The sequence below is a fragment of the Cajanus cajan genome, chromosome 7, assembly GCF_000230855.2.
Source record: "Cajanus cajan strain Asha chromosome 7, NIPB_CcT2T_4, whole genome shotgun sequence".
Classification (NCBI taxonomy): Eukaryota; Viridiplantae; Streptophyta; class Magnoliopsida; order Fabales; family Fabaceae; genus Cajanus; species Cajanus cajan.
Window position 1 is genome coordinate 34,535,623 of NC_138523.1, and position 12,545 is coordinate 34,548,167.

Below are 12,545 nucleotides of genomic sequence, written 5' to 3' on the forward strand. Positions count from 1 at the left end.
CAATGAGTTGGTGAAAAAGGATGTGGTCTTTGAATAGAAAGAAAAACATAATTTAGCTTTTCAAGAACTTAAGCATAAACTTACTTAAGCACCTGATCTAGCTTTGCCTGATTTTTCCAAAACCTTTGAGCTAGAATGTGATGCTTCAGGTCTTGGCATAGGAGCTGTGTTGTTACAAGGTGGTCACCCCATAGCTTATTTCAGTGAAAAACTTCATGGGGCTGCCTTGAACTACCCTACCTATGACAAGGAGTTATATGCTTTAGTTCGTGCCCTTCAAACTTGGGAACATTACCTTGTCACCAAGGAATTTGTTATACATAGTGATCATGAATCACTTAAATACTTGATGGGTCAACATAAGTTAAATAAGCGGCATGCAAAATGGGTTGAGTAGCTTGAACAATTTCCTTATGTCATCAAATATAAAAAGGGCTATACAAATGTAGTAGCTGATGCTTTGTCAAGAAGACATGTTTTATTGAATATCCTAGGTTCTCAAATACTAGGGTTTGATGACATCAAGGAGTTGTATGAGAAAGACCTTGTTTTTGCTAACTTTTATTCTTTATGTTTTCAAAAACCTTATCAAGGGTACTATATTTCTGAGGGGTATCTTTTTAAAGAAAACAAACTTTGTATATCCCAAGGATCTATTAGGAAACTCTTGGTCAAGGAGAGCCATGAAGGTGGGCTCATGGGACATTTTGGAATTGAGAAAACTCTTTCACTTTTGAGAGAGAAATTCTTTTGGCCTCATTTGAAAAGAGATGTCCAAAGGTTTTGTAGTAGTTGCATTGCTTGTTTACAAGCAAAGTCTACCACTAAACCTCATGGACTATACACCCCCTAGCCAATATCCTCTTCTCCTTGGGTAAACATTTCCATGGATTTTATCCTTGGATTGCCTAGGACCCAAAAAGGAAAGGATTCCATATTTGTGGTTGTGGACCGTTTTAGCAAAATGGCACACTTTATTCCATGCCACAAGGTGGATGATACAAGTAACATTGCTAAATTATTCTTTCAAGAAATTGTGAGACTACATGGGTTACCCAAAATTATAGTCTCAGATAAAGATGTTAAGTTCCTTAGCCATTTTTGGAAAACTCTTTGGGCAAGGCTAGGAACTAAACTTCTATTTTCTACCACATGTCATCCCCAAACTGATGGGCAAACTGAGGTAGTGAATAGGTCTCTAGGGACTATGTGGAGGGCAATCCTCAAAGGCAATAAAAAGTCATGGGATGACTATCTCCCTCATGTGGAGTTTGCCTATAATAGAGTGGTTCACAAGACCACTAACATGTCTCCTTTTGAGATTGTCTATGGTTTCAACCCTTTTACTCCATTGGATTTATTACCTCTACCCGATGTGGCTTCCTTTATTCATAAAGAAGGCACATCTAGGGCTGAGTTTGTCAAGAAATTACATGAGAGGGTTCGAGATCATATTCAATCCCAAACAGAAAAATAGCAAAAATATAATAATAAGGGTAGGAAGGAAGTTGTCTTCAAGAAAGGTGACTGGGTTTGGCTACACCTTAGGAAGGATAGGTTTCCTTCCAAAAGAAAGTCAAAACTTAGTCCTAGAGGAGATGGACCCTTTCAAATCCTTAAGAAAATCAATAATAATGCCTATGTCCTAGATCTCCCTTCTGATTATGATGTTAGTCCTAGTTTTAATGTTTTTGATCTATCTCTCTTTACAGGACTAGCTACCCAAGAGGAGGACGCTTTGGATTTGAGGACAAATCATCTTCAAGAGGGAGGGGATGATGGAGGAAGCCCATGGGCCAAGGGCCCAACTACTAGGGCTATGGCAAGGAGGATACATGAGGAGTGGGCTCAAGCCCAAGGAAAGCCCATATCTTTGTTTTGTTGGGCTTTGACTCAAGTCCAAGTAGATTAGGGTTAGTGTAGGATTGGGCCTTGGTGCCTTGTATTTCTTTTGGGCCTTGTATTTCCAGCCATGTAGCTTAGGATTTTCATTTCATGGCCATTTAGATTTAGGGTTAATTTAGGTTACATGAACACTTTCATTTGAATGTCATTAGTGTGTCATTTGAAGGTGCATTTCGGCCATGTGCACACATGCACATGGTGTGACCGAAATGCAACTCAAATGGATACTAAATCACATCTAAATGAGTGCACATGGAGTGGGTGGCCGGTTGGCACCAAAATTTGAATTTTAGAATTCAAATTTTGGCGCCTAGAGTTAAGTAGACCATACCATGGTTCTACTTAACTCTAGGTAAACCCAACTTAAACCCTTAACCTAATTTCTCCTATAAATCTTCCTATGGCCGAGTATTGTACTACTTTGGAATATATTGATGAGTTTTCTCTCTTAAAAAAACTCTCCTCTCCGAAGTCACCTTGTTCATAGTCTCTACCCTCCTTGAGTGCTTCTCTTTGTAGAGCTAGAACCTTCCTTCCTTCTATGGACTTAGCTTTATGCAAGCCTAGGTCACATTGAAGCCTTTGTGGAGTCTCCATCCTTGACGTTCTTCCAAGGAATTCCGTGAAGGCTTGAAGCAATCTTGAGATTTCCAAGAGGAATCTCATCACCTTGGGTTACCCTTAAGCTGTTGTAAGCACATGTGAGTTGAAACAACGTTATCTTGTTGGTTACGCTTTGTAACATTTATCAAGAAATTATCAAGCATATTGTGGCTTTTAAAACTCATAAAAATAATTTGTAATGCCTTGAATTTTCTTTTTTAGATGTAAAATGCATTTCCTTTCAATATATTATCATAAAATGCAAAAAGAATTGACAACAAGGGGTAGGATAATCTTATTCAAGAGAGTAAAAATGTGTTTACAAATGAAGTCATTGTATGACAAGAATGACAAATATATATAACGGTAGCAATGAGAGGTAGTTGTTATGTGAGTGACACTTTCCAGATGAACAATGCTAGTACTACACTTCAATAACCTTGATTACTCGCCAATAAACTTGAGAGGATAACTCAATGTATTTTTGCCCCAGTTTTTCGGCTCTGCCATGGCTTGCCCCAATTGATACCTCAAAAATTGGAACGATACTTCTCTCTTATTTTGATAGATTTTTTTTGGGACCATAATTTTTGCTTAGATTGCCTTTTCGAGGTTTCAATCTAGCGAGTTGTTCTATATTTTGCCTAGATCGCCCTTTCAGGTTTTCAATCTAGCGAGCCTTTTTTTTTTTTGCCTAGATTGCTCTTTCGAGTTTTCAACCTAGCAAGTCGCTTTAACTTTTGCCTGCATCGCCCTTTCTGGTTTCCAATCTAGCGAGCGTTTTTTTTGTATGTTTTTTTTGTTCCCTAATTTTTGCCTAGATTACTCTTTCGAGTTTTCAACCTAGCGGGTCACTCTAACTTTTGCCCAGATCTCCTTTTCAGGTTTTCAATCTAGCGAGCATTTTTATTTATTTATTTATTTATTTTTAGGCATAATATTTTTTTACTGCATCAGAATTTACAAGATGTAGGAGATCTTTTCCACCCATATTTGTGAGGATTAAGGCTTCCCCCAGAAAACCTTTTTAACTACATAAGGTCCTTCATAATTTGGTGCCCATTTACCAAGACGATCTTTCTGAACTTGTAGAATTTTCTTAAGCACTAAGTATCCTTCTTGAAACTCCCTAGGGTGTACTTTCTTTTCAAATGCCCTCTTTAGCCTTTTCTGGTATAATTGGCCATGACAAATTGCATTCAACCTTTTCTCCTCAATGAGATTTAATTGGTCCAAACGGGCCTGGACCCATTTCGCTTCTTCTAGTTTGGCTTCCACTAATACTCTTAAAGAGGGAATTTCAACCTCAATTGGAAGGACTACTTCCATTCCATAAACTAAAGAAAATGGGGTTGCCCCGGTTGAGGTTCGAACAGAGGTACGATATCCATGTAAAGCAAATGGAAGCATCTCATGCCAATCTTTGTATGTCACCACCATTTTCTGAATGATCTTCTTGATGTTCTTGTTTGCTACTTCAACTGCCCCGTTCATCTTTGGGCGATATGGGGAAGAGTTATGATGCTGAATTTTGAAGTCACACATAACTCTATCATCATCTTGTTGTTCAAGTTGGTTCCATTGTTAGTAATGATTTTTCTTGGCACACCGTAATGAAAAATTAATTCCTTTTTGATGAACTTTACAACCACATTTCGAGTCATATGGGCATATGAAGCGGCTTCAACCCATTTGGTAAAATAGTCAATAGCAACCAGAATGAAACGATGTCCATTTGACGCTTTCGGCTCAATAGGCCCAATAACATCCATTCCCCACATCGAAAATGGCCAAGGTGATGACAAAACATTAAAGGAAGTTGGCAGAGCATTGATGTTATCAGCATATGTCTGAAATTTATGACATTTCTTCACGTATTTAAAGCAATCATTCTCCATGGTTAACCAATAATAACCAGCCCTTAAGATTTTTCTTGCCACAGCATGCCCGTTGGTACAAGTGCCAAAAGAGCCTTCATGAACTTCTTTAACAATTCATTGTGCCTCAACATTTTTTAGCCCAAATGGCATGACCTTGTAGCAAAAGGTGCCCCATGGTGTGATAAATGTCGTTTCCTCCCTGTCCTCCTCAATATGAGGTAGTGGAAAATCATCCTTTGGGCTGGCTCTATTTAAATCTCGGTAATGCACACACATTCAAACTTTCGCATCTTTCTTAGGAACTGGTACTATATTAGCAACCCATTGCGGATATTTGGCAACAATTAGAAATCCTGCGTAAAATTTCTTTTTGACCTCTTCTCTAATCTTCAAATACAATTCGGGTTTCATTCTTCTCAACTTTTGTTTGACAGGAAGACCTTCTGGCTTCAACGGTAGCTTATGTTCCAATATGCTAGTATCAAGTCCTGGCATATCCTGATACGACCAAGCAAAGATATCCTTGTAATCATGTAAAAGCTTTATCAACTTATTACGTTCAGCTTCTTTCATGAGTGTGTCAGTCTTGACTTTTTTTCTTTCCCCTTCATCACCCAAATTAATTGTTTGAGTCAACTCTTGGTGCAGTTGGATCTTTTTGATCTCTTGTTCCACTAATCTGAATAACTCAGGGGAAGTTTCTAAATAATTTTCTATTTCCTCACAAGTCTGATTAATGGGACAATCAAAATTATTTGATGTAACACAAGCACTGTCACTTTCAAGCACATTTTTCTCAAATCTGCCTTATTTAAAGTTAGGATAAGATTGATAAAGAGATTAAGGAAAAAGGAAGGGGCAAGAGTGTAGACACCCAATTTCGTCCTGGGGGCACACAAACAAAGAAATGGACCTCCATTACGAAGGGAAGGGGCTTTCGAAGTAGGCAAACAACAAGACAAGACATCAGAAGGCGTAAAGGCCAAATAAGGTGGTTTCAGTAGCCCGGAACGGGCCATTCCAAAATCGAAACGGGCCGTTCCAAAACTCAGAACGGACCGTTCCAAAATCGGAACGGGCCGTTCTCAACCCCGGAACGGCCCGTTCCAATATAAGAATGGGCCGTTCCAACGTAACTGAAATCAACTAAATATTTTGGGTGGAACGGGCCGTTCCAATACCAGAACGGTCGTTCCAAACAAGGCAAATCTGGAACGGGCCGTTCTGGAAAAGGAAAATTTGTGTTACTTTCTACTCTGGAACGGGCCGTTTCGTTTTCAGAACGGGCCGTTCCAGGGTACGAAATTTACACATAATAATTGGGCTAGAACGGCCCGTTCCGAAATCAGAACAGACCGTTCTGGCCCACTGCTGATCCCTATAAATTGAAGTCTTGGGCACAGTTCACCGGACGGCCAGAGAAATTTCGAATAAGACTCCTTTGAGCACGAAAATTCTCTATCTCTCTCCCTTCTATTATATTTTTTGAGATTTGTGTCGCATCTCTATATTCTCTCTCCCTCCTATTGTATTTCTTGAGATTTGTGAGGCATACTGTAGTGTGAAAGGTCGCCACAAAGCACCTTTTTCATATTTGAAGATTCAATAAAGCTCGTTCAAGAGGTATTTCAGTCAATCTTTTTCTCTCTCTTTTATTATTCATCTTTATCTCTTTTTTTTGTTATAACAAACTTCATAATGTAGATATTTTAGGGTTAATCGTTTAATTTATATTTTAAATATGTAAATAAATATTAATAAAGGGGATTCAATATTTAATTTATTAATTTTTATCATATTAACTTCATCATAGGGTACCGATTGAGGGCGTTGTAGGGGTGCTTAATACCTTCCCTACACGTAACCGACCCCCGAACCCAATTCTGGTTATCAAGGCCATTATTGGATCTTTAAAAACCTTTTCTTTTTCCAATGTTTTGAGTAAAATATTGGTGGCGACTCCATGAACCTATTTTCAAAACCATTGATTAAGGATTAGTCTGGTGTCCGGGCATTCCTTAATTAATGAGACTTTTAAAAGGATGTCTAAACCATAGGTCGCAAGATCGGAAATTTTCGGGTTGCGACAGATGGCGACTCCACTGGGGTCGTTTTAAGAGGGTCAGGCCCATTTAATTGATGAAGTTAATAAAATAAAAATAATAATTTAAATATTTTTCCCCTTTACTTTGTTTGTTTTATTTGTTTGGCTTTAATATCTATTTTCTTATTTAAATTCTGCACTTTTTGAGATAAAAATTGTACACAAACCTTTGCACACAACAGTTTCCCCTACACCCGGGGGCATGAGGGTAATAAACATAGGGAGTGGTTGACGTACGACCGGCCCAAGTTTGGCCTTGGAGCCTGCGAGCCTTGTCGAAAATCACACTCAAGGTGATAACCGGTTACTCTAGCCCGAAATACTGTGACAGACCTTAGAGTTTGCCAGGTGACGGCGATGAAGATACTGGGTCCCTATAATGGGGGCACCTTGGGGGCCTTAAGACTAGTGAGATTAGAACTTTCCTATACAATGCACTTTTCTTGCAGGGACCACAGACCAAGGATTTAAACGTGACTGTTCGCGGGTGTATATTTGTTTGAGCATATGTGTGTTACATTTGTTTGTGTTTATTTATTTCAAATAGAGAAGAATTATAAACAAATAGATATTAATAAGAAATATGATAAAAATTTAACTCCTTTCTATATACCCTAACTCTAAAACATCATATAGGGTAGTCTATCTAAAAAAAAAAAAACAAAAAACAAAAAACAAAAAAATATAAAAAAATCATGCATCATAACTCTTAGTAAAAAAAAATGATAAAATTTAGGCAAAAAATAAATATTATGCATCTCCTAGGATAGTACATTAGCATACATTCATTAGAAATGGAAGGCACATGTAATAGTATGCAAAGAATGTTCTCTAAACAAAAATCAATGAGAATAATATCCGTCGAATTTCTCATATGTCTTTGCATCCTATTTTACGTTTCATATAGATAACACGCCTTCCTTGTAAATAATAAATAAGAATAAAAAGGGAAATCTAATTTATGCGTGTTAGCCGGATAATGGAAATTACTGTAATCAAATGCGAACCTGACACATCAAATCGGGGAACACTTATCAGTAATTGGGGGCATCACACACCCAAATTGACTATTCAAACATCGAGACTTTCCCATGCGGAAACAACAATTGCCGGGATAAGAGGAATGGTCAAGAATGGATGAATCCATGCTTGTTAGGGAATTACAAGACAAAACCCAATTGAAGAATAAAGACATTGCATACAAAAAACCCATTAGGATGAAAACCCGTAAAGGGCGTCTTAGGCAAAAATTAGGGTGAAAAAAAAATAATAAATAAATAAATTAAAATCCCGATAGGATACGTCCTATGCAAAAGTAGGTATATATAAAAATCAGAAATGTCTATCTGAGTTGGAATCGAAAGGTGGCTCGAGTATTCCCTTCTAAAGCAAGAATTCACAAAGGTTTCACTCCAAATGCAAAACACCGACGTTCAAGCAAGTGGAAAGGTTTTCTTTTGGAAATTATCAAATCATTCATGACTCTCTAGGGGGCAACCTCTGTCTATCTCTCTATGTTTGAATCACGAACTCGGGGCATGCCCGGGCCTTCGAGCTTTGCTAAAGGGGCACGTGTAAATTGAAATACTGTTTTAAATGCCATAACACTCTTTCGTTTCTCTTCTCCCTTTAAATATTCACTCTAGGCCTCATCCATCAACCCTTAATAAACAAAATGTATTTGCGACAAAGATGTTACTCGATAATAGCATGGAAAGGATAATAAAGGAACAATCAGGAATTCAAACATGACTAGGGTTTGATAAAATAAAGACATCCCATACCTCATGAGTGCTGCAAAAAAAAATGAAGGCCCGGCAGGAAACCCACTAAGGGGGCTGCGCAAAAGTTAGGGCAAGATCTGCTAGGCAATCCCCAAGTAAAAATGGGTAACCTAGGCAAAAGAAAAAGATAAAAAGAAAAATGTCCGCTAGGAAACACATCTCAAGTGACCTAGGCAAAAGTTAGGACGTTAAAGCAGCAACCTGAGTTGAAAACCCAAAGACGGCTCAGAGGAATCATCCAAGTAAAGTACGACCCCGAGTCATCACTTCACTTTCCAAAAAGGCTAAACACAATGATAGCTTCTTTGTAGCAAATATGTTTTGTTTAATAGCCATAAACACTAAAGCCCACCTTGGCCAGCCATTCTTCTAAAAAACCATTTTGGAAAAAGCATTCATTCTAACAACCCTTCTAAAAAAAAAAAATCCATTCTTCTAAAAAAAAAAAAAAAAACCTTTTTGGGAAAAACATCCATTCTAACAACCCTTCTGAAAAAAAATACAAACATCCCTTCTGTCTTTTCTCTTGAACCTTATGGCATTAAAATGGTACCGAAAATATACACGGAGAATGCACAGTGAATACTCACAGAGGAAAGATCGAGATGTCCCTGAACGGAGTTGGGAGACGCTTGACTACACATCGACTAAATAATCAAGGAGCCACTGAAACCTTGAGTTCAAAAGAACATATCCCGGCGATAATCACAAATGACATGGATAAAAAGGAATCGTCAACATTGACCTTAACACGTACAGGTTATTTTCCTGACAAAAAAATTGAATTGCATCTTTAGGAATAAACACATGAGCATAAACTGCATCACATGCATATGAGTTAGGGACATATGGAAGGGCGTTACACAAAAAAAAAAAATAAAAGAATCATTCTTGTCTTGCATTTTCATTGCATCCATGCATCCATGCATTCTACTTGCTATGGGTCAGAAAGACTCATCAGGACAAAGCACTCGTAAAAGCTCAATAGCCAAGCATGAGTCGAAGCGGTGTCAAATGGCAACCCCAAGTGATTCTATGTGCCCACTAAGCAAATACATATCAATAGTGGAATAGAATCAACCAAATAAGCAAACACATAAGCATGAAGAGGCCATCGCGCCCTACTCCTCAACCGAATGATGGAAGATTCATGAAAATGCCAAGACCAGGAATGTTTTCCTACCAAAGCCAAGAGTGGCTTCCAAAATAATACTCCTCAATAAAGATCCAGCAAATAACATCATGGGAATAGATCCCTCCACCAATGATGACAATAAAAAAAAAAAAGAAAAAACAATATCAGAAAAAGGCAAGCTTCACAAATGTTGAAAAAGTTGAAGCATTTAGAAAAATAGCAAAAAAGGAAAGCTTCAAACATGAAAGAGCCGAAGCTAAACAAAAAAAAAATTAAAAAAAAAAAAAAAGCTACCACAAGCAGGCGCCTCGAGAGGCATCACAATACTTATGTGGCACGGGCAACACTGGAATCCCTGCTAGCCATCCACTGCCCACCAACACAGGGGCACATCAAACATCTCCTGCCCATCCACCTAGGGGCAGTCTTTCATCCCACAACACCAACAAGGAAAGCCAAGAAAGGGAAACACAAATTCCAATTGACAGCATCTGAACAAAAGACAAAAACAGCCAAATTAGAGGCATCACGACACACCTCCTGCCCAACATCCTTGGGGCAATATCTACCAAAATTCAAGCAAACCAATGAGGGCACCGGCAGTTTCCTCAAAATACAAAAAAGGTCTGGAGAGACTGTACTCGCATCCCAATCCAGTATACGACAAAGTCGTGAGGGAAAGGTCTGGAGAGACTGTACTCACATCCCAATCTAGTATATGACAAAGCCGTGAGGGAAAGGTCTGGAGAGACTGTACTCGCATCCCAATCCGGTATACGACAAAGCCGTGAGGGAAAGGTCTGGAGAGACTGTACTCAAATCCCAATCCGGTATACGACAAAGCTTTGAGGGAAAGGTCTGGAGAGACTGTACTCGCATCCCAATCCGGTATACGACAAAGCCGTGAGGGAAAGGTTTGGAGAGGCTGTACTCACATCCCAATCCGGTATACGACAAAGCCGTGAGGGAAAGGTCTGGAGAGACTGTACTCAAATCCCAATCCGGTATACGACAAAGCCGTGAGGGAAAGGTCTGGAGAGACTGTACTCGTATCCCAATCCGGTATACGACAAAGCCGTGAGGGAAAGGTCTGGAGAGATTGTACTCACATCCCAATTTGGTATACGACAAAGCCGTGAGGGAAAGGTCTGGAGAGACTGTAGTCATCTCCCAATCCGGTATACGACAAAGCCGTGAAGGAAGCTGAGCTACGAAAAGTCTCCCTCTTCAACAAGCTACAAATAAAAGAACGCACTATCACAAGAGACACAATGGAGGATCTACTTGAAGATCGAAGATCAGGTGTACAGTTTGTTAGCCTTGTTACCCAATAGAGTATGCAACCAACACTCAACTACTCTAAAGGGCGAGGACACGAGCGAATACACCTATTCAAGAGAAGGAACGTAGAAGCGCCAACACCAAAGAGACGAGGAGGAGACCCGGACAAAATGTCTACGTCTTTACTTGCCTTTGGAAAAGCAACACATAGCTACTCCAAAGGACAAGTAAAGAGGGGTAGCTGTAGACACCCAATTTCGTCCGGGGGGCACACAAACAAAGAAATGGACCTCCATTACGAAGGGAAGGGGCTGTCGAAGTAGGCAAACAACAAGACAAGACATCAGAAGGCCTAAAGGCCAAATAAGGTGGTTTCGGTAGCCCGGAACGGGCCATTCCAAAATCGAAACGAGCCGTTCCAAAACTCAGAACGGACCGTTCCAAAATCGGAACGGGCCGTTCTCAACCCCGGAACGGGCCGTTCCAATATAAGAATGGGCCGTTCCAACGTAACTAAAATCAACTAAATATTTTGGGTGGAACGGGCCGTTCCAATACCAGAACGGTCGTTCCAAACAAGGCAAATCTGGAACGGGCCGTTCTGGAAAAGGAAAATTTGTGTTACTTTCTACTCTGGAACGGGCCGTTCCGTTTTCAGAACGGGCCGTTCCAGGGTACGAAATTTACACATAATAATTGGGCTAGAACGGCCCGTTCCGAAATCGGAACAGACCGTTCTGGCCCACTGCTGATCCCTATAAATTGAAGTCTTGGGCACAGTTCACCGGACGGCCAGAGAAATTTCAAATAAGACTCCTTTGAGCACGAAAATTCTCTATCTCTCTCCCTTCTATTATATTTTTTGAGATTTGTGTCGCATCTCTATATTCTCTCTCCCTCCTATTGTATTTCTTGAGATTTGTGAGGCATACTGTAGTGTGAAAGGTCGCCACAAAGCACCTTTTTCATATTTGAAGATTCAATAAAGCTCGTTCAAGAGGTATTTCAGTCAATCTTTTTCTCTCTCTTTTATTATTCATCTTTATCTCTTTTTTTTTTGTTATAACAAACTTCATAATGTAGATATTTTAGGGTTAATCGTTTAATTTATATTTTAAATATGTAAATAAATATTAATAAAGGAGATTCAATATTTAATTTATTAATTTTTATCATATTAACTTCATCATAGGGTACCGATTGAGGGCGTTGTAGGGGTGCTTAATACCTTCCCTACACGTAACCGACCCCCGAACCCAATTCTGGTTATCAAGGCCATTATTGGATCTTTAAAAACCTTTTCTTTTTCCAATGTTTTGAGTAAAATATTGGTGGCGACTCCATGAACCTATTTTCAAAACCATTGATTAAGGATTAGTCTGGTGTCCGAGCATTCCTTAATTAATTAGACTTTTAAAAGGATGTCTAAACCATAGGTCGCAAGATCAGAAATTTTCGGGTTGCGACAAAGAGGTGAAAGAATAATGAATGCATTTTTTAGATTAAGGAGAAAGGAAGAGGTAAGAGATGAAAGAAGAATGGATGCATTTTATTTAATATTAAATGGAAACACATGAGCCCTTATTCAAAGAAATAAATCTTAAAGCCTTGGGAAGAGCAATAAGATTAACATTACAAGAAAATTACTTTAAATCTGAATTCGAAACCATAGGCAACTCAACAATCTCCCAATTATTAAGCTCCATGTTTGGCAGACAAGCGTGCACCAAATTAACATGTTCATCCTTATGAAAGCCATGCTCAACAATAACTACTGAGTTTGGAAACTCAAACCTAGCACTCCAAAAGATTTCTCGCAGATCACAAATAGAGACGTTGCATTCCTCTATCTC

The 12,545-nt window shown here is 39.0% G+C and overlaps 1 protein-coding gene across 1 annotated transcript; it reads right to left on the reverse strand.

Moving 5' to 3' along the window:
- Positions 1–3,510: 3,510 nt before the first annotated feature.
- LOC145949970 (uncharacterized) lies at positions 3,511–4,002 on the reverse strand. Its single transcript, XM_083060876.1, has one exon. It carries the CDS (start codon positions 4,000–4,002, stop codon positions 3,511–3,513), a length of 492 nt encoding a protein of 163 aa, XP_082917002.1.
- Positions 4,003–12,545: the final 8,543 nt, after the last annotated feature.